Raw genomic sequence first — 23056 nt, forward strand, 5'->3', positions numbered from 1 at the left:
AATGTCTTGGTATGCTGATGCTTTAAGAGTTCCCTTCAGTGGAACTAGGGGGCCAAACCAACCCCTGAAAAACAACCCCATACCATAATCCCAAGTCCACCAAACTTTAGGCACTTGGCACAATGCACTCAGGCAAGTACCGTTTTCCTGGCAACCACCAAACCCATACACATCCATTGGATTGCCAGACAGAGAAGAGTGATTGGTCACTCCAGAGAACACATCTCCACTGCTCTAGAGTCCAGTGGCGACATGCTTGACACCACTGAATCCGACGCTTTGCATTGCACTTGGTGATGTAAGGCTTGGATGCAGCTGCTCGGCCATAGAAACCCATTGCATGAAGCTCTCTACGCACTGTTGTTGTGCTAATCTGAAGGCCACACCAAGTTTGGAGGTCTTTAGCTATTGACTTCTGCACACTGTGCGTTTCAGCATGCGCTGACCCCGCCCTGTCATGTGACGTGGCCTACCACTTGCTGAATGAGTTGCTGTTGTTCCCAGTTGCTTCCACTTTGTTATAATCCCACTAACAGTTGAGCGTGGAATATTTAGTAGCCAGGAAATGTCACGGATGGACTTATTGCACAGATGGCCACCTATCACGGGACCACGCTTGGAGTCACTGAGCTCCTAAGAGCGACCCATTCTTTCACAAATGTTTGTAGAAGCAGTCTGCATGCCTTGGTGCTTGATTGTATACACCTTTAGCCCAGTGGTGTATTTAGGTTTCGTGCTGCCCTAGGCAACACAAAAATTGGCTCCCCCCTCTCACAGAGAGACCCTGGCACCAATCAACACCTCCCCCACGAAGAGAGTCTGACATTGGCCAACAACACCCCAGCCCCCCACCCACCCGAGAGAGCCTACCACTGCCCCCCATACACTGGCAACCCCCCACCCCGGGAAGAGATAAGACACTCACCTTCACAGCTCCAGACATCCCCAGGAACAAGAGTCAGGCTCTGTATACACCATCAAGTAGCCCAAAGCCTCTCTCTGATCCCACCTGGTCCCTGTGCTACGTGTAACCCTTCTTCCATCCCTTCTTTTGGGAAAAAATGCTGCTGCCCCCTTAAAAATGCCACCCTAGGCAAATGCCTTGTTTGCCTTGTGGTAAATGCACCCCTGCTTTAGCCATGGAGGTGATTGGAACACCTGAATCCAATGATTTGGAGGGCTGGCCCAATACTTTTGGCAATATAGTGTATTTACACATGAGGGCGCCACACTTCTCTTTCCCTCCCTTAAAATAAAGGTTGTCTTGGCCTTCCCAATATTAGAATTTACAATTTAGCTTGTTTATTTAGACACGCCTTGGACGGGCTAACATCGTCGTTGAGGTATTCTAACTTAGATCTAGATAGAAATGGCTTCTCCCTGGAATCTCTCTGCACACGAAGATGAGAAGTCTGCCTCCAAGATGGAAAACTAACTTACTCTATAGGGATGTAATAGTAGCTTGGAGAGAGTTGAGGAAAAAACAAGGAATGTCTCCCTATGTATTAAAGTTCCAGCCAATTCAAGACAAGCCATCATTCCTGCTGAGTAGAAATTATGGAGCTTTTCGAACCCAGAGGCAGAATGCATAGGTTATAGCACACCAACTGTACCATACCAATTGTTATCAACTAGTAATCCATCCAAGTAATTTGAAATGATTTCTATGGAATTTAATATACGGAGGCAGCATTATCTCTACTACAAATGTCTAGTTACCTAGAGTCCTGTTGTGGTGATAGTCTCTATGCACTCAAGCTGACCATTTTTGGATAAATTGATAGAAAACGGTATCTATGCTATATTTGATATATACCATGCTTTGAATGATAAATTAGTCCAAAAAGCGTAAAAAAATTGATGTGCTAATTTTTCCCATGAAAAATTAGTGGAGGATTACAGCAAGGTTTGGAGGATCATTATAAACGAGAGCCGGAGAGAAACTCAATTTAACCACTTGACCTCTGGAAAATGTTACCTCCTTCATGACAAAGGCATTTTTTGCTATTTCACCGCGCTACTTTAACTGGCACTTGTGTGGTCATGCAACACTGTACACGAATGAAATTTATACAATTTTTTCGCACAAATAGAGCTTTCTATTGGTGGTATTTGATCACCACTGGGGTTTGTATTCTTTATTATATAAACAAATGAATATCTAAAATTTTGAAAAAAAAAATTTTTTCTACATTGTTGTAAAAAATATCCAGTGAAACGTCTTCATAAATTTAGGCCAAAATGTATTCTGCTAAATGTCTTTGGTAAAACCCAAACTGCAGTTTCAGGGACACTAAATTAGATCCAACCGTGATCAAGATACTATATCTGTACAGACTATACTCAGTGGAGTATTTAAGTTTCGTGCTGCCCTAGGCAACACAAAAATTGACTCCCCCCACGGACAAACCCTGACACTGACAAACACTCCCCTCCCCCACGATAAGAGCCTGACATTGACCAACAACACCCCACCTGAGAGAGCCTTCCTCTTCCACTGCCCCATACACATTGGCAACCCCCACCCCGGCGAGTGAGAAGACCCTCACCTTCACAGCTCCAGACATCCCCGGGAACAAGAGTCAGGCTCTGCATACACCATCAAGCAGCCTGCAGCCTCTCTCAGATCCCACCTGGTCCCCATGCTGCGTGTCCTTTCTTCCATCCCTTCTTTTGGGGGGCAGCGCTGCCCCCCTGAAAAAATGTCACCCTAGGCAAATGCCTTGTGGTAAATACGCCCCTGACTATACTAGCAGCACTGCACACAGGGGGAAATGTATGGTGCACAGGGAGGGTGATGGGTGCAATTATTGGAACCGATCCCCTGTATGGCTCTCTCTCTGCAGCAGCTGAAAGCTGGTTTCTTCACCTCTCCCTCCCGCTGGCTACTGCAGACAGAGCCATACAGGGGATCGGTTCTAGTAATTGCCCCCCCAAGCCGATCACCCTCCCTACACACATCTGATTCTGCCTGGGCCCCGTACAGGAGGACCAGTGGTACCCTCTTATCCATGGCCCTGCCTCTAGGGCTGTGCCATCATTGCTGCCATGGCTTCCTCAGTCCTCCTTCTTGGTTCTTAAAGTCCGGCCATTTGACTGTCCGAGGATCGATGGCATCACTACCGCACATGTGCACAGGAGTCCCCGTCACAGCACGGCTCTATGGATTGATGGTCCAATAAGTGTGTCCTCAATTCAGAGCACGGTGCGCATGCTCCATTGACATCATCGGCTGCCAAACATGTGAATATCTCCTAAATGTTGCACATGTAGGAGAGATTAATTTTACCTAGAGGTAATCTTTATTATAATCCAAAAATGTTGATGTGTACCTGTGCTAAATTGCACTATATGTGGAGAGAAATCAGCTAACACAAGAATGCAGGTGTCAGGAATGGACTCAGCACTGGTGGTGGGACTCACCTGCCGTGTGGGCTGCAGTACCAGGGCTGACCAGCGGGTGCTCTCAGCAGCCAGAAGCTCACTTCTGCAGTCAGCCAACACCTGGGGCTGATTAGGGCAGGTGTATTTAAGGAATGACCAGATCTGTGCCTTGGTGTAAATGTTTCCCATGAGCCCTTGTATCCTGTTCCTGTCCTGTAAGTACGTTTCCTTGTTATTATTATTATTATTATTACTACGAGTTTATATAGCGCCAAAGGGTTTGCTCAGCGCTGTACAATAGGGGGGACAATACATGGCACAGTACAACAACAACAAACAATGTACGAGGGGTAAGAGGGCCCTACTCTTTCGAGCTTACAATCTAGGAGGGAGGGGGTAAAAGGTACAGTAGGAAGTGGCTGAGGGGGATGAAGTGGTGGGAGGAATGAGGGAGGATGGCCGTTAGGTGAGGGTGGGGTAGGCTTCCCTGAAGAGATGGGTTTTGAGGGAGCGCCTGAATGTGAATAGGGAAGGCGACAGTCTGATGGATTGGGGCAGTGAGTTCCAGAGGATGGGGGAGGACCTGGAGAAGTCCTGCAGTCGTGCATGGGAGGAGGAGACCAGGGAGCAGGATAGAAGGAGGTCCTGTGAGGAGCGAAGGGTATGGGTAGGGTGGTACTTGGTGATAAGGTTGGTGAGGTAGTCAGGGGCAGTGTTGTGAACGGCTTTGTAGGTCAGGGTTAGGAGTTTAAATTTGATGCGTTGGGCAATCGGGAGCCAGTGGAGGGAGAGGCAGAGGGGGGTGGCAGAGGTGGAGCGGGTGGTGAGGTGGATGAGTCTGGCAGCTGAGTTCAGGATGGTCTGGAGCAGGGAGAGCCTGCACTTGGGTAGGCCAGTGAGGAGGGAGTTGCAGTAGTCAAGGCGTGAGATGATGAGGGAGTGTACTAGAAGTTTGGTGGTGTCTGGGGTGAGGAAGGTACGTATCTTGGCAATGTTGCGAAGATGGAGCCTGCATGTGTTTGTGAGTGATTTGACATGCGGTTGGAGGGAGAGGTTCGCGTCAAGAATGACGCCAAGGACTTTGGCTTGCGGGGCGGAAGTGATAGGGGAGTTGTTGGTGATGATGGATAGGATGGGGGGGGGGTGTGGGCAGGGGGAAAGACGAGAAGCTCGGTTTTGGAGAGGTTGAGCTTGAGGAAGTGTAGCGACATCCAGTCTGAAATGTCATTTAGGAGGTGAGTGATGCGGGCGGAGATAGTGGGGGTGAGGTGAGGGGTGGAGAGGTAGATTTGGGTGTCGTCAGCATAGAGGTGATAGTTGAAGCCGTGAGATTGTATGAGTTTGCCCAGGGAGGAGGTGTAGATGGAGAAGAGAAGGGGTCCAAGGACAGAGCCTTGGGGGACCCCAACAGAGAGGGGGAGGGAGGGGGAGGTGGCACCATTGTAGGTGACACTGAAGGAGCGTCGGGATAGGTAGGATGAGAACCAAGAGAGAGCAGTATCTCCGATGCCAAGGGAGAGTAGTTTATTAAGGAGGAGGGGGTGCCAAACTCTGCCTGTTCTGATTTACGCTGACCCTCTCCTGCTCTGACCCCGGCTCGTTCCTGACCATCCTTCTGCCTGCCCCTCAGTACCACGCTGCCCGCTACCTGCTGAACCTGGCTTGTGACCCCGACCATTCTCCGCTTGCTCCCCCTGTACCACGCTGCCCGCACAATACCGACCCGGCTAGTCTGACCTCGCTCACTCCTAACAGTCGCCCATCCATCCCGCTCGGATCGGGATCTGTCATCCTATCCATCCCGCTCGGATCGGGATCTGTCATCCTCTTCACAGCAGGCTCATCCCGGGCACATACCCTCAGCGGGACCCCTCTGCCACCGCCGGGGGTGCCCAGGAACGCGACCTGGTTTCAGTCTTGCACCAAGTCCATCCCCACCATCAGGGGCCCTGGTGAAAAGGCAGACTGGGACTTAGACTCCGCGTCCTGGGAAACCCTGTGCTGTGGACCACCAGAGATCCCCTTGGGCGGAGCCTGACAGTACCTTGCGGCCTGCCTGACCATTCCACCTCTCCAGCCCTGACTACGCCTGTGTTCCTGAAGCCTGCTACGTCCCTGTGTCAGTCCACACATTTCTGGTCACACCCGGATCCCTAACAGCAGGCAGCATATCAAATAATTACAAAAAACAATATGTAGCGCTTATTCACTCCACTTTTACACATATAGTAATATAGTGAGAACGACATCTAATGATGAAACGCGTAGGGTGGAGCTATGGCTTATGATGTCAGCGTGCCACACACTGTGGCCATTTTGTTGGTTGGAAACTTCTATGATTTCATGTGCTAATTTCATCATATGTTTTTAAGTGCATTACTCTTTACTACATTTTGGATTATTTTAAATTCTACACTGTGAGGAGCCTTTGTTCTCTTTGTACACATCTCATTATCTTTGAGGTGTAACTCTGGATCCTTATCATTGAGATGCCAGTTGTAGAGTTGTTTTTTTCAGTGGAGAAGATTTAGGATCCAATATATCCATTGATTTTCCATACTCGCTGTTTTTGACTGCATGATCTGTGGTCACATCCTCTGGTAAGAGGCTTTAGGTGCTGATGGTGGAGGATTCCTTCTTTTGTCTCGTTGGCAGCACATTACCTTTTTGAAGATATGATTTTCATTTAAAATAGAGTCACATTTTATGGACTTTTCCTCGAGGACTTTAATTTCTCACTATATTATCATCTGTGTAGAAATGGAGTGATTAAGCGCTACATACTGGTTTTTATATACTTTATTATACAGGTAAAACTTAAAAAATTTGAATATTGTGCAAAAGTTCATTTATTTCAGTGCAGCAACTTAAAAGGTGAAACTAATACATGAGATAGACTCATTACATGCAAAGCAAGATAGTTCAAGCCGTGATTTGTCATCATTGTGATGATTATGGCTTACAGCTCATGAAAACCCCAAATCCACAATCTCAGAAAATGAGAATATTACATGCAATCAATAATACAAGGATTGTACATAGAACAATATCGGACCTCTGAAAAGTAGAAGCATGCATATGTACTCAGTACTTGGTTTGGGCCCCTTTTGCAGCAATTACTGCCTCAATGCGGCGTGGCATGGAAGCTATCAGCCTGTGGCACTGCTGAGGTGTTATGGAAGACCAGGATGCTTCAATAGCGGCCTTCAGCTCTTCTGCATTGTTCAGTCTCATGTCTCTCATCTTTCTCTTGGCAATGCCCCATAGATTCTGTATGGGGTTCAGGTCAGGCGAGTTTGCTGGCCAATCAAGCACAGTAATCCCACGGTCATTGAACCAGGTTTTGGTGCTTTTGGCAGTGTGGGAAGGTGCCAAGTCCTGCTGGAAAATGAAGTCAGCATCCCCATAAAGCTCATCTGCGGCTACGTTGACCTTGGATTTAATGAAGCCCAGTGGACCAACGCCAGCAGATGACATGGCTCCCCAAATCAACGCAGACTGTGGAAACTTCACACTGGACTTCAAGCATCTTGCAGTGTGTGCCTCTCCATTCTTCCTCCATACTTGGGGTCCTCGTGCCTCTCCATTCTTCCTCCATACTCGGGGTCCTTGGGCCTCTCCATTCTTCCTCCATACTCTGGGTCCTTGGTTTCCAAATGAGATGCAAAAGTTGCTCTCATCAGAAAAGAGGATTTTGGACCACTGAGCAACAGACCAGGTCTGTTGTTTGTTGTTCAGGAGTGGCTTGACAAGAGGAATACAACATTTGAAGCCCATGTCCAGGATCCGTCTGTGTGTGGTGGCTCTTGATGCACTGACTCCAGCCTCAGTCCACTCCTTGTGAAAGTCCTCAACACTTTTGAATGGCCTTTTCCTGACAATCCTCTCCAGGCTGTGGTCATCCCTGCTGCTTGTGCAACTTTTTCTTCCACACTTTTCCCTTCCACATAACTTTCTATTAATGTGCTTTGATACAGCACTTTGGGAACATCCAACTTTAGCAATTCCCTTTTGAGGCTTTCCCTCCTTATGGAGGGTGTCAATGAAGGTTTTCTGCACAACAGTCAGGTCAGCGGTCTTTCCCATGATTGTGATTGTAGCAAACTTGCTCATCAGAGTTGGAAGCGGAGCTCCCCTTTTCCTTTGCTTTTAGTGGAAATTCCTCAGCCATCATTCCTCACACCCCCCGTTTCCAGTCCTGAGAGGCAAATGTTATCTCCTGACAGATGGTGTGGGTCAGACCAGGTTAAGCATCCTGAGTCCAGGTACCAGGCAGTCTGCTGAAATATAACCTTTCTCACCTACGTTCTGATAAGGCCAGCATTTCTCAGAGAACTGGGAAGCACTGACCCAAAACTGTGTAGGTTCACTCATCATAAAACAGATAATAGCTTCTCTCCCGGACTTAAAAGAGAATTGAACATTCCTCAGGTCAACTGTATGTTTCATGTCATGGATTATGAAGCTGTTAGTTTTAACTGAGAGTCCACTGACATTCTGCCCAACATATTGTATTGGGCAGACTCAAGGCCCCCCCCCCCCGGCAGAGGGATTTTAAAAAGGACAGGCTGCAAGCCTGGAAGTTTAAGTTTTTACACAGATCTCCCAGCTAACATCGAGGGAGGAGAAAAAGAATCGTCCTGCTCCGCAACTTGGATCTGCAAACCCAGGCATATGGGCAAGTAACTTAACCCTGTAATTTCCTTCCTAATTATCTCTTTGCTGTGTCTTTATATACTGTACATATATATATATTTTTGTGACATCTCTTTGTAAATATTGTATTGCACCTGTTTGACTCTTTTAGTAATAAATCTTTCTTTCTGAAAGTGTTAAACTGTTTTTAAGCGCTTACTTGCAATTCGTGAATTCCTGCCTTTTGAAGAGACGCTACTGTGTTTGTTTACTCCCTGCCCAATTGACCATATTGGACAGGTGACTTTTCAATGATTATAGTGTATTTCTGACAGAGTCCGTCTTCTCTGTACATTTCAAGACGGTGGTGGCAGTACAAGGGTTAGTTGCGTAATTAACCCGACCCAGTAACAAGCGCATTCAGGCTGCAGGCACCGATTGTAGCCCATTAGCTGGACAATCGCTGTGCAGGGTGCAGCTGGGTGGGGCCTTGTTATGCGCGTCACACCGCAGTTTTAGATCAGCCGATCACGAGTTTGGTGAGAAGGTCTGGGGTCTGACGCCGTAGGCGTGACGTATTACTGTTAGTCGCGGTCGTGCAATTGTCGCATGTTGGTGGCAGCGACCGTGGATCCGTGACAGTGATTTCCTACTGAACCAGACTGAGAGACCATTTAAAGGTTCAGGAACCCTTTGCAGATGATATGGTTAATTATCTGATTAGAGTGGGACACTTTGAGCTGAGAATATTGCACCTTTTCACAATATTCTCATTTTCTGAGATTGTGGATTTGGGGTTTTCATGAGCTGTAAGCCATAATCATCACAATGATGACAAATCACGGCTTGAACTATCTTGCTTTGCATGTAATGAGTCTATCTCATATATTAGTTTCACCTTTTAAGTTGCTGCACTGAAATAAATTAACTTTTGCACCATATTCTAATTTTTTGAGTTTCACCTGTAAGCTTTCCCGTAGGTGAAAGTGACTACTGCTTATTATTGGATACATTTGTTAGTAGAAGTTTTCTTGGAATTATAATGTTTAGTACTTGTAACTTACTTATTGTATGCCAATTATTATGTTGATTTCTTCTTGTGTTAAAAGGAATGGCTAGGTATCATAATGCAGCAATTCAGATTTAAGTTGAAGATATTGATATTGTACCAGAAAATGGAAAAAAAAGAAAACCGATTTTTAAAGATTCTGCTCCCATTGACTTCAGGGGGTTTTGGATTAACATTCAGAATTTAGGAACAGTTCAGCAAACCTCCAGAGAACTGAACCCAGGAATGCTCCCCTCATCGCTACACCCTGCTGTGAGATCTCGGATTTCTAACGAGGACTGATTTATTTAAAAAACATTTCCGCACTCAGGGCAGGAATGCTTCCCTCATGCCTAAACCCCACTGTGAGATCTCTGATGACTAACGAGGACTGATTTATCTGAAAAACATTTTCCGCACTCAGGGCAGGAATGCTTCCCTCATGCCTACACCCCACTGTGAGATCTCTGATGTCTAACGAGGGCTGATTTATCTGAAAAACATTTTCCGCACTCAGGGCAGGAATGCTTCCCCCATGCCTACACCCCACTGTGAGATCTCTGATGTCTAACGAGGGCTGATTTATCTGAAAAACATTTTCCGCACTCAGGGCAGGAATGCTTCCCGCATGCCTACACCCCACTGTGAGATCTCTGATGTCTAACGAGGACTGATTTATCTGAAAAACATTTTCCGCACTCAGGGCAGGAATATGGCTTCTCCCCAGTGTGCAATCTCTGGTGCCTAACAAGGTACGATTTCCATGTAAAACATTTCCCGCACTCCGAGCAGGAATATGGCTTCTCCCCCATGTGCAGCCTCTGATGTATAACAAAACTTGTTTTCTGTGAAAAACATATTTCGCATTTGGGGCAGGAATACAGCTTCTCCCCCATGTGCAATCTCTGATGTATAACAAGGTCTGATTTCTTTGTATAACTTTTCCCGCACTCAGGGCAGGAATATGGTTTCTCCCCCGTGTGAGATCTCTGATGTCTAACAAGGATTGATTTCTGTGTAAAACCTCTCCCACACTCTGGGCAGGTGTAAGGCTTCTCTCCAGTGTGAGATCTCTGATGTACAACAAGACTTGATTTCTGTATAAAACATTTCCCACATTCTTGGCAGGAATTTGGCTTCCCACCCCTGTGGGATCTCTGATGTACAGTAAGACCTAACTTAGAGTTACAACTTTCCCCGCATTCAGCACAGGAAAATGTATTCTCCCCCTGAATTCCAGCACCATCCCTCATAGTACGAGGTTGCTCAGAGTCAAAGGGATTTGTTGGTCCATCCACATTGTGAAGTCCACCATCCATAGCTGAACTCATCGTCTTTTCTCCGGCACAATCTCTTGTGATGTCCTCATCTTCCATTTTACAACCCGGAGATAAAGTGAGAAGATCCTTTGAGGGTTTCTCGATGGCGTGTCCTGGAAGAATTTAAAAACAGGCAGAGTGAGCAGATGTTCTCTATGGATGTTCCATCCAGCTCACTGTAAACATCTATTTTTTTCCAATTTCTTTAGGAATTGCTCCGATTTACCGGCCCCCATGGACCAGTATCAACTTTTCTTGATGACGTCTCTGCCTGGCTTCCCTCTTTTGAAATTCCCAAAATCAATTTCAGCGATTTCAACATCCCTGTTAACACTGACACTCCTGCTACTTCTAAACTTTTCAGTCTAACCTCCTCTTTTGACCTGAACCAATGGGTACAGGCTTCTACTCACTCTGATGGCAACGCCCTTGACCTTGTATTCTCCAATCTATGCACTCCGTGCAACCTCTCCAACAATCCATTTCCCATCTCTGATCACCACCTTACTAGTTTCACGCTCTCACTGTTTCACCACCTCTCCCTCCAACCGCCTAACAATTACCCGTAGAGACCTTCGCCACCTCAACTCTTCTCTTCTCCACTCTGCTACTGACCACCTCTATGACAAAATCTCACCCATGTTCTGCCCAAATCTAGCCACTTCTGTCTACAACACTTCACTGTCATCCTCCCTAGACAAGTTCCCACCCTTCAATACATACACAATCAGGCCATGAGCTCTACAACCCTGGCAAACAGATGACACCAGAAGTCTAAAAAAACTTAGCTGTGCTCTTGAGAAACAGTGACGTAAAATTAAAGCGGAGTTCCACTTGACCTATAAAAAAATAATATCAGCAGCTACAAAAACTGTAGCTGCTGACTTTTAAAAAACAGCCACTTACTTGTCCCTCGTTCCCGTGGTGCGTCCCCCACAGCTCGTTTCACCGCCCAACCTGTATTCCAGGAGGCTGGCATCTTCAGCGTGGGCACCCGGCTATGATAGCTTGCAGCTTCACAGCCGGGTACCCACTGCGCATGCGCGAGTAGCGCTGCGCTTCATGAATGGTCCTGTAGTCTTCTGGGACCTGTCACGTGTCCCAAAAGACTACGGGGAAGGAGGGAGGACACCTTCCGTTTCTGATCGACACAGCGATCGGACCGGAAGTGGAAGCGGGTACCTGCTCACCCCTCGCTCCCAAAAGGTGCCAATCCTTAATGGGGAGCAGGGAAGCAGCCCTTAAAGCGGAACTTCCCCATTTGGGTGGAGCTCTGCTTTAAGTCTCAGAACGATTGCAGCTAATATAAATCTGCCCTCCAAATATACAGTTCTTGCCTCCACACTGCCAAGCAGACTTATTATATCACTCTCATTAACACCTTCTCATCCAATCCCCATCAACTCTTCTCTATCTTTAGCTCTATTCTTTGTCCTCCACTACCTCCACCCACTAAACTCACTCACTGCCCAGGAGTTCGCCAATCACTTCAAAAAGAAAATCGATACAATTTGTGATGAAATCTCCACCCTACAGATATGAACACTGAACACTTACCTTATTCAACCCCACTACTATAGATGAGGTTGCTAAATTATTTTCAGACACCCACCTAACCACCTGTAATGGCAAATGCTGGGGGCAATAACTAAAAGCAAGTCATATACAAGCACAAAATCAACATGTAGTCATACAGGTACTTTTAATCAGCATTTATACCATTACATATTCTACGCACATGAAAGACCCTCTACCCAATGAACACCTGCCCTGGCACATCATAGCATTCACCCGGCACTCCAAGAAATAACAGAATCCAACTGCAATATTTTTGCACTGTCAAAACCTTCACTTTTATTATCACAGGACACACAGGAGGATATATCTTATATTCATCACAATCTGCATAATAACACACACCAATAATAATGTGAGCATTACAGCATAAAATAGACATCATTTGACAGCGTCACAGCATAGAATTAATACATTACCAAAGCTATGTGGAAGTGGGAAGGTACAAATCCCATCGGAACCATACTGTCCAGAGGGTCACTAGGAAGCCTTAAGCACAACCAATTGATGAGCCCATATAGCCTTGGCAAGAATCCCAGCATCAGAGCGTCCCCTGCCCGCTAGGGGGCTTCCTATTGGTCTCGCTTGGACTCCCGGCTTTTAAACCTTTTTTTCTGGAAGCTTTCCAATAGTGGGCAGGCACCACACCCACCATAGGAGGAGCTAGCAGAAAGGTTCCGTGAGGATAACAGAGTCACGCTCAGCCACCATATTGATTCCACATCGTTATCTGAAAAATCACATTTTTGCTTCAGTTCAGCTTTTTATCTACCCCAAACTTCTTCTGATCTACCCCAAACTTCTTCTAATCTCCCCCAAACGTCTTCTAATCTACCCCAAACGTCTTCTAATCTACCCCAAACTTCTTCTAATCTACCCCAAACGTCTTCTAATCTACCCCAAACGTCTTCTAATCTACCCCAAACGTCTTCTAATCTACCCCAAACGTCTTCTAATCTACCCCAAACGTCTTCTAATCTATCCCAAACTTCTTCTAATCTACCCCAAACTTCTCATCTACCCCAAACTTCTCATCTACCCCAAACTTCTCATCTACCCCAAACTTCTCATCTACCCCAAACTTCTCATCTACCCCAAATTTAAAGATTTCTAACTTCTCAAGCAAGTAGACATCTTTAAACAGGTTCTTATCTTCTAATGTGACATTACTAGATGTCATAAACACGTTCTATTCCATAAACAAGTTTTTATCTTACTCTAAGCAGACTATCTTGTGACTCTGTCCCTTTGGCTTAGAGAAATGACATTAGTCACTTTTCATTCTCCTGACATTTGGACAACAATGCTTTATTGCAAAAATTACCCAAGAAACAAAGGGTCCAAGGCCAACACATTTCATAGGCATTACACCACCTGTCCCCTGTTCCCTCTCAAATAGTGTGGTTACCCTCTGGCTCTACAGTATCTATACTCTGTACCTCACATCTTCAATCTCACCCTTTCTTATGGCATCTTCCTCAACTCTCTAAAACTTCTAAAACATGTACTTGTCACCCTAATACTTAAAAAGCCTTACTTGGACCCCACCAATCTTAATACCCTATGCCCCATCTCCTTGATCCTCTTTTCCTCCAAACTCCTTGGATGCCTGGTCTACACCTGAGTGACCACCTCATTAAGAATAACCTTCTTGATCCCCTTCAGTCTAGATTTCACCCTCAAGTCAACTACAGTGAACGCCAACACAATACACTCCCGACGACTGCTCACCATGAGTGACATCTCCCTAGCTGAATATAACCATATGATCGGGGTGTCACGTTTACATAATTGGCCATTTACAGACATGATCATTTAAGGTCAATTATATCATTCTTGATCCCCTGTGACATTAGTGACCAAATATTTTCATGTCCACATTTTGTCATCGACGTCACCTAAGTGATTTCTCCTTTTTGTCTCCATTTATCAGGGGGGGGAGGTTAGAGATAGGAGCTGTCATTTGCAGAAAGTGAGCAACAGGATCAGATGTGTGGTCATGTTTTTCTTTCATTCATTCTACTTGACATGGATCTGTCTGACTTGTCAAAAATTGGGTCTCCATGTTTATTCACCTAACATTAAAGGTACTCATTAGGGAAGTTGGTTTCTAGAACTACCTAAAGAGAGATTCCAACTTCCAGCAAGCCCTTCACCTGCTGAACTCCACAGCCAACAGGCCAGTGTTGTGGGGAAGAGGCTAATGTCCTTATCTTTATGGGGACAAGGTTTTGGCTAACGATTCCCCCAGGCAAGGTACACCCCACATATTGAGGGCATGTAGCCTTGTATGGTACACAAGGGGGTACATGCTAAACACCTTTTCTAGGCTAGCCAGGCTGCATACTAAGATAAGGGTCTGATATGGATTTTGGAGGGGACCCATTGTTTTTTATCTTGAACTTTACATAGGGTTCCCTCTTGAAATCCAAACCAGACCTGATGGCTTAGTAGACATTGGGGGGACCCAACACCTGTTTGTTTTTTTTGTCCCCCTTAAAATCCACAGTGGACCATAAGGGCCAAGCAGTAATGACTCAATGTCCCTATTACTTTTCATCCCAGCAAGATTACTAATGAAGAATTCCAGACGTGGTATATTATACAGCCTTACATTGGATACCATACCTGGGAACCTTCATTGATAGAATTTTATAATAACATTTAGGTATAAGTAGGGACCAACCTCTGAAAGGCACAATCTGTGTTACTGTGCCTAATACTGCTATCAGGTCGCAGAATCTACATACATGTCTGAGAACATAAATTCTGTCTGTTTACCTGAGAAAAAAGAAGAAATAATGTGTAGGACGAGTATCAGTGATTATTATCAACCTATTATTGGCTGATTTCACTCATCTGAACCAATCAGTGTGCAGAAACAGAGCAGAGATAACAGAAGAATATATTGTGTCTCACCTGTGCTGATCTCTGTAGGAGTGTCCTCCTCTTTGAATGTCCTCATCATTCCAGCCTCCTCCATAGACTGCTGATCATCCCTCACATACGTCTCTTCTACTTCACCCTCAACTTTCATCTTCATCAGATCTTCACCCTAAACCAACAGAATGGCAGAAATAACATCTGTAATATAGAAGGAATTATGATGTGAGATCACATAGAAAATCTCATCTTGTAGAGTCCACACATCGTCTCCACATGTCAGAGTGTTCCATCACTTTATGTTCCAGACCCTCAACTCCACCGACCTGATGATGGTGAGGGATGGTGTGACCTTCCTGTGTGGAATCCCGGGAATACAGAGGACAGGCACATCTCTCTGGTGGGTTCCTGTAAATGAATGACTTCACCATGGTGTCCTGGCACAGATATCTGTGTACTTTTACAGACTCTGACTTTTCCATCACCCAATCTTCATCATCCGCCTCTATCTCTTCTTTAACATCAACTTTAGGATCTCTCAGGTTTCCACTCTGAATATAAAATAAAAATGACATCAATTGTAACAATGCAGATAATGTACAGATACTAATGATACTATCAGTGATTGTTTCTCATCTACCTGATGATGGTGAGGGATGGTGTGACCTTCCTGTGTGGAATCCCGGGAATACAGAGGATGGGGACATCTCTCTGGTGGGTTTCTGTTACTGTAGGACTCTATCATGGTATCCTGGTACAGATCTTTGTGTACTTTTACAAACTCTGAGGTTTCCATCACCCCATCCTCATCCTCTTCTTTTATCTCTTGTTTAACCTCAGTTTTATAATCTCTCAGGTTTCCACTCTGAATAATACAAAATTACATCAATTATAACAATGCAGATAATGTACAGATCCTAATGATACTATCAGTGATTGTTCCTCATCTACCTGATGATGGGGAGGGATGGTGTGACCTTCCTGTGTGGAATCCCAGGAATACAGAGGATGGGGACATCTCTCTGGTGGGTTCCCATGACTGGATCCATCTACCTGATGATGGTGAGGGATGGTGTGAGCTTCCTGTGTGGAATCCCGGGAATACAGAGGACGGGGACATCTCTCTGGTGGGTTCCCATGACTGGATCCATCTGTAGGAAACACACACACTGATTGAATCCATTGTTTCTATGTGTTTATCAGATGATGGGGGATCTAGGTGGATCCTCCGTACTGCTCTCTCCTTTACAATAAAGTCTCCTCTTACCCGGTGATGTGAGGGGCGGCTGATTGTCCATCATGACGTCCTTGTAGAGATCCTTGTGTCCTTCTAAATACTCCCACTCCTCCATGGAGAAATAGACAGTGACACCCTGACACCTTATAGGAACCTGACACACACAATGATACAGTCACCATCCAGACACATCCCTTGTCTGTTACTGGAGAATGTCCCAGAATTCCCGGCACCGCTCACCTCTCCTGTCAGCAGCTCCATCATCTTCTTGGTGACTTCTAGAATCTTCTTTTTGATATCTATCTCAGGTGTCAGGGATTGAAGTGGAGGCACTGTTATGGTCAATTGACCTCCAGACTTCACAGGAGGAAAACACTATTAAAAAAAAAACCCCAGTAATATCACGCCACATTCCAAGAGTCCTCCTCACCTCTCCGGTCAGGTATGTTTTATTAATAGAGATAAGAGTGATGTCATGTGACCTCCCAGAATCCTCCTCACCTCTACGGTCAGGTCTGTGTTTTATTAATAGAGATAAGAGTGATGTCATGTGACCTCCCAGAATCCTCCTCACCTCTCCGGTCAGGTATGTTTTATTAATAGAGATAAGAGTGATGTCATGTGACCTCCCAGAATCCTCCTCACCTCTCCGGTCAGGTCTGTGTTTTATTAATAGAGATAAGAGTGATGTCATGTGACCTCCCAGAATCCTCCTCACCTCTCCGGTCAGGTCTGTGTTTTATTAACAGAGATAAGATTGATGTCATGTGACCTCCCAGAATCCTCCTCACCTCTCCGGTCAGGTCTGTGTTTTATTAATAGAGATAAGAGTGATGTCATGTGACCTCCCAGAATCCTCCTCACCTCTCCGGTCAGGTCTGTGTTTTATTAACAGAGATAAGAGTGATGTCATGTGACCTCCCAGAATCCTCCTCACCTCTACGGTCAGGTCTGTGTTTTATTAACAGAGATAAGAGTGATGTCATGTGACCTCCCAGAATCCTCCTCACCTCTACGGTCAGGTCTGTGTTTTATTAACAGAGATAAGAGTGATGTCATGTGACCTCCCAGAATCCTCCTCACCTCTCTGGTCAGGTCTGTGTTTTATTAATAGAGATAAGAGTGATGTCATGTGGCCTCCCAGAATCCTCCTCACCTCTCTGGTCAGGTCTGTGTTTTATTAATAGAGATAAGAGTGATGTCATGTGAACTCCCAGAATCCTCCTCACCTCTCCAGTCAGCAGGTAGATGATCTCCAGGGTGAAGTTTAATATCCTCTCAGTCATGTAACTCTGGTCCTCCTCCATTTTAATTGATATGGTCATGTGATCCATGCAGGATTACCTGTAGACACAGAATTATTTGGTTTAATATCTTCCCAGTCATGTGACTTCATCCTCCTCCATCCTCAATGTGGTCATGAGATCTATGCGGATTTCCCTGTTGACAGAGAATCATTTAGACTGTACTGGATATACAGTATTAGGATGGGAATTAAGGGGTTAGTAGGCGAGCTGCCCTCAGTGGGAACTGGCACATCTGTAGGGAGCTGCTTCCCTCCAGTGTCTGTAATTGATAATATCTGTTGCTTGGTAAATATCACATAAATAATTGGTTATAGACTGGTACTTTCTACTCCTTGCTAGTGGGATCAGAAACCCCAGATTGGAGGACTGTGATATCAGATAAAGGGGAAGTTCCAGGAAGAAGGAACAGAATTGGACCACATGGCCTTCCATGCAAGAGCTGCTACTGCTGTATTTCATTCAGACCAGAAGCAGAGACTATTAGACAAGTGTTCCTGTGTTCTAATAGTTTCATTTCTGCAGCTTCTGTGTGTATATCGGAAGTCTGGTGACAGAAGGGTTTCTGTCCTATTGTTATTATCTTGCATGCACAGTGCCAGATAGCTAGGTTTGTGCTACTGTATGTGTGTAGTGGTCAGTTTGTAGTATATTATTAGGTGAACCTCCTTCTGTCACTTCTGGTCTGGAATTCTCTATCAAGCTTTAGCTCAGGGCTCAGTAAATGGCATAAGATAGACCCAAGTTAGGCATCTGATGGCTTATAGGCAGAGCTAGAGGTCTAGTTGCAAGGCAAATTAAAAACGGTTAGGAATTGAGAAGCAGATAGGTTGAAATCCAGTGCCACACCACAGGTGACCTCCCAAAACGGATGGCAGCAGTAGGAGAACGGTATATTGTCTGTACTTGATGAAAACCAAAGGATCTCCCCTATTTATGGGAGATCCTTTGGTTTTCATCAAGTACCACTTTACAGTGTCAAATGCCTTTTCAATGTAAAGTGAGGTAACCACTCTACAACCCCGATTAAGATGTTGGGCATGAAGGTTTGTAAACAATCTGTGCAAGTTAATGTCAGTGGATTTGTGTGCCATGAACCCGGTTTGGTCTGAGTCAGTTATCGAGGGTAAGAGGGGATTAAGCCTATCGGTTAGAATTTTTGTCAGTATTTTCAGGTCATTATTAAGGAGTGCTATCGGGCTATAAGAGGTGCAGGATTTGGGATCCTTAGGTTTGTATATAAGAACCACATGTGTGTCTGCCATGGAGCAAGGAAGGGTGCCCATATGGCGATAGTGTGTGTATAGAGTGTCCAGAAGGGGAGCCAGCATCTTGCCATGTTCCTTATAAAAGTCTACGGGTAAGCCATCCTGGGCCAGGTGCCTTACCAGAGGAAAAGGACTGAATCACCGCCAGAACCTCCTTCGAGGTAATTCAGAATACCGGGTGTGACCTCTCGGTATCTGAAAGCCAACCAAGGGCAACAGGATCCAGCAGAGATGAGAGGTCCACCGAGGTAAGCCCAGCTGATAAGGTGGATCTATAGAAAATCCACACGTTCCTAACCCCAGAAACCACTAAACAGCTCATCCACTCCCTCATCATATCACGACTCGACTACTGCAACTCCCTCCTCACTGGCCTGCCTCGCCGCTGGCTATCCCCGCTTCAGTCCATCCTGAATACGCCTCCCAGACTCATTCACCTTTCCAACCGCTCCATCTACACCACCCCCCTCTGCCAATCCCTCCACTGGCTTCCGATTGCCCAACGGATCAAATTCAAAATCCTAACACTGACGTACAAAGCTGTCCACCATACTGCCCCGAACTACATCACTGACCTAATATCCAAGTACCGCCCAGCACGCACACTCCGCTCCTCACAAGACCTCCTTCTCTCTAGTTCCCTGGTCTCCTCCTCCCATGCCCGCCTCCAGGACTTCTCCAGGGTGTCACCCATCCTCTGGAACTCCCTGCCCCAAATCATCAGATTATCACCCACCTCTTCAGGGAAGCCTACCCCACCCCCTGCTAACTTGCCGACCTCCTCCACTCTTCCTACCACTCCATCCCCCACAGCTATCTCCTCCTGTGCCACCATCCCCTCCCTCCTAGATTGTAAGCTCGAAATAGCAGGGTCCTCAATCCCCTCATGTTTTGCATTGTATTGTATTGTTCTGTCCCCCATTGTAATGTACAGCGCTGAGCGAACTATTGCTGCTTTATAAATACTGTATAATAATAATAATAGAGGTTTTGATAGTAATCATGAAATTCCTTGAGAATGCCCTCAGCATCAGCAATAGTTTCGCCAGTGGGGGAGGTAAGCTCAGAGACTACTGTAAGGGGGGGCATCATGTTGGGATAACATGGCCAGCAACCTACCATTCTTGTCCCCTGGTTCATAAAATATTTGTTTAGAGGTACGTATGTCCAACCTAGTAACCTCCTTCAGGTGTAGGTGTAGTTCACGTTTGGCAGACATAAGAAAGTCAAAATTTGAGTCAGAGGGGTCAGCTCCATATTGAGTGGATCTGTCAACAACCTGAGTATGGAGGGAGGTTGTGGTAGCTGTCTGATGTTTCTAAACCGCTTTTACGGCAGAAATAGAATGTCCCAGAGAAAATGCTTTGAAGGCATCCCACACCGTTTCTGGAGAGGAAGATCCTGCATTGACATCCCAATATTCTTGCAATGCTGCGGGAGCACCTTCAGAGATTTTGGGATGCGAGATCCAGTGGGCACCAAGATGCCATAGGGTACTGTCACGGATCCACACCGCACGCCCACAGTGACTAGCTAACCAAGGTATGCACGTCTGGTCATGACTTGGGGTAAAGAGGGAATGAGGGGGACTTTGAGCATATAAGACTGGCCGTGTTACACTTTCACAGCCCGCACTACCTCTGGCCACCACTAGAGGGAGACTCCACTCCAATCCAGCTGGCTGACCACACACAGGCAGATACAAATCTTATATACAATCTGGTGCATTCTAAGGGTTGAGGAGAAGCCTAGAAAATGACACACCGTTCTAGGATTCCTCCAGCCATCCTACAAGCTAGAACCCCGGAGTTAATCACTCTTCCACTGTCCACTCACCCCCACACCAGACACACCACAAACGGTAGCTTGCCACCATCCAACAGTTTGTCCGCAGACTAGTCTGCTGGGCCACCACACACACACAGATCTCCGTCTGGCAGATCTGCTACTCTACAATCTGCATGCAATCTGCCAACATGCCATGCAATTGCATACAGATAGGCAATGAACTTGACCGAGCATATAAAGACACTAGAATACAATACAATCTCCCCGGAGATATGAGCCCGAGCTTAGTACCCAGAAGTCACTTATTAATTTTATGATTTAATATCCTGAAAGTGGGCGGAGCATAAAATATGTACAAAGTATAAAATGTTACAAATAATACAGTAAATACAAAAAGACACACAATTGGCTAATCACTATAAAATAAAAGGAAATAAAAACAGAAATAAATCTTTTACCAAGATTTATCCTGCGACTGGAGCAAGTCAGAGAAAGTCCGCGATCCACCAGTCAAATAGAACCGACTCCGTATGAATCACCCCGTCCAAATCTCAGGGTCCTCAATTTATTGAAATATGGACGTGGGCTGGACATTAGCCCTTGGCCAATCAACCCTGGGGGGGTGTTCCTGTACCAGCCCACAGGAATTTCTGGGTACTGAAGTGCCCACAGTTGATTGGAAGGGGTAAATCTGGGTTCCGACACTATATATGTGTGTATCATCATCTGCTGGAGATAAAAGACATCACAGTGACTATGGAGGAAGAGGATGGACATGACTATGTAGGAAGAGGACGGACGTGACTGTGGAGGAAGAGGACGAACGTGACTGTGGAGGAAGAGGACGGACGTGACTGTGGAGGAAGAGGACGGACGTGACTGTGGAGGAAGAGGACGGACGTGACTGTGGAGGAACAGGACGGACGTGACTATGGAGGAACAGGACGGACGTGACTATGGAGGAACAGGACGGACGTGACTATGGAGGAAGAGGACGGACGTGACTATGGAGGAAGAGGACGGACATGACGGGGGGGTTACTGGGTGTAAATAGAATCTTATACAGGCATCACAGTGGCTAAATGGTCCAAATCTCAGGGTCCTCAATTTATTGAAATATGGACATGGGCTGGACATTAGCCCTTGGCCAGTCAACCCTGGGGGGGTGTTCCTGTACCAGCCCACAGGAATTTCTGGGTACTGAAGTGCCCACAGTCGATTGGAAGGGGTAAATCTGGGTTCCGACACTATATATGTGTGTATCCTCATCTGCGTGAGATAAAAGACATCACAGTGACTATGGAGGAAGAGGACGGACATGACTATGGAGGAAGAGGACGGGCATGACTATGGAGGAAGAGGACGGACGTGACTGTGGAGGAAGAGGACGGACGTGACTGTGGAGGAAGAGGACGGACGTGACTGTGGAGGAAGAGGACGGACGTGACTGTGGAGGAAGAGGACGGACGTGACTGTGGAGGACGTTGACGGACGTGACTGTGGAGGAACAGGACGGACGTGACTATGGAGGAACAGGACGGACGTGACTATGGAGGAACAGGACGGACGTGACTATGGAGGAACAGGACGGACGTGACTATGGAGGAACAGGACGGACGTGACTATGGAGGAACAGGACGGACGTGACTATGGAGGAAGAGGATAGACATGATGGGGGGTTACTGGGTGTAAATAGAATCTTATACAGGCATCACAGTGGCTAAATGGTTAACACTTCCTCCTGGCAGTACTAGGGTCGCTGGTTTGAATCCCGACCACGGCACCACCTGTCTGGTGTTTCTCCCTGTGCCTAAGTGGGTTTCCTCCGGGAGCTCCAGTTTCCTCCCACACCCTATAGACATGCTGGGAGGTTAATTGGCTCCTGTCTAAATTGGCCCTAGTATGTGTATGTATGAATGTGAGTTAGGGACCTTAGATTGTACACCCCTTGAGGGTTAGGGACTGATGAGAATGTACGTAAATTGATGGCGCTATACAAGTACCAGAAATAAATGAATAAAATAAATTACCTCCTCTGTTGCCACTTCCAACAAAGTCTCCTCTCTACTTCCTTCCGACTCTCCTCTTACCCAAAACTTCCTGTCTGTACTTGCAATCACTTCCTGTCTCTCAGAGACTTCCTGTCTGTACCTGCAATCACTTCCTGTCTGTACCTGACATCACTTCCTGTCTTCAATAGAGACTTCCTGTCTCAGTAGACCTTGTGGACTTCAGAAGAACTGCAGTCCTTTGAAACATTTCATAGTGTGAACACGGCCTTGCCATTGTTCTCCGATGTTGCAGGACAGTCCCGGGATTTTGGCTCCTGTCCCATCGTGTCCTCATCCCGCAGGTTCCGGGACTCTGTGCTAAGCGGCAGTGAGGTGATGACGGCTGGAACACTCTCCGGGTTCCATCACCAGGCACTGCAATGATACCAGCAGTCTGTCATGATGAACATCATTCATTAGATTTGATGATGATCTGCATTGCTGTTCAAGGCGATTGATGATGAATTTACTGCATGGGACTTTTTAGTTAACCGATTCCTGACCACCTTATAGCAGAAATACTCCTACCGGGCGGTACGGGTGCGCAAAATCACATATATATAT

At 46.1% G+C, this 23056-nt stretch overlaps 2 protein-coding genes and 1 pseudogene across 3 annotated transcripts in view; all 3 read right to left on the bottom strand.

Annotated features, from left to right (window-relative positions):
- The window catches only part of LOC149429934 (uncharacterized), a 69977-nt gene that overhangs the window by 19462 nt on the left and 27459 nt on the right, over positions 1-23056 (bottom strand). Inside the window, exon 7 of the mRNA XM_089666369.1 lies at positions 15644-15709. Within this exon, the coding sequence (XP_089522495.1) occupies positions 15644-15709 (66 nt within the window). The remainder of the gene's footprint in view (positions 1-15643; positions 15710-23056) is intronic.
- On the bottom strand, positions 9148-15019 carry LOC149429936 (uncharacterized; annotated as a pseudogene). The gene is made up of 2 exons (XR_016310084.1): positions 14881-15019; positions 9148-10499 (listed from the first exon to the last, which is right to left on the bottom strand). The product of XR_016310084.1 is annotated as an uncharacterized LOC149429936 (transcript).
- LOC149429937 (gastrula zinc finger protein XlCGF66.1-like) lies at positions 15959-22538 on the bottom strand. Its single transcript, XM_089666385.1, has 4 exons — positions 22472-22538; positions 17311-17425; positions 16322-16456; positions 15959-16235 (listed from the first exon to the last, which is right to left on the bottom strand). The coding sequence occupies exons 2-4, from the start codon at positions 17413-17415 to the stop codon at positions 16044-16046; spliced, it is 432 nt and encodes a 143-aa protein (XP_089522511.1). The 5' UTR covers positions 17416-17425; positions 22472-22538; the 3' UTR covers positions 15959-16043.

The sequence above is a fragment of the Staurois parvus genome, unplaced genomic scaffold, assembly GCF_062004578.1.
Source record: "Staurois parvus isolate SC_StPar_1 unplaced genomic scaffold, SC_StPar_1.0 ptg002686l, whole genome shotgun sequence".
Lineage (NCBI taxonomy): Eukaryota > Metazoa > Chordata > Amphibia > Anura > Ranidae > Staurois > Staurois parvus.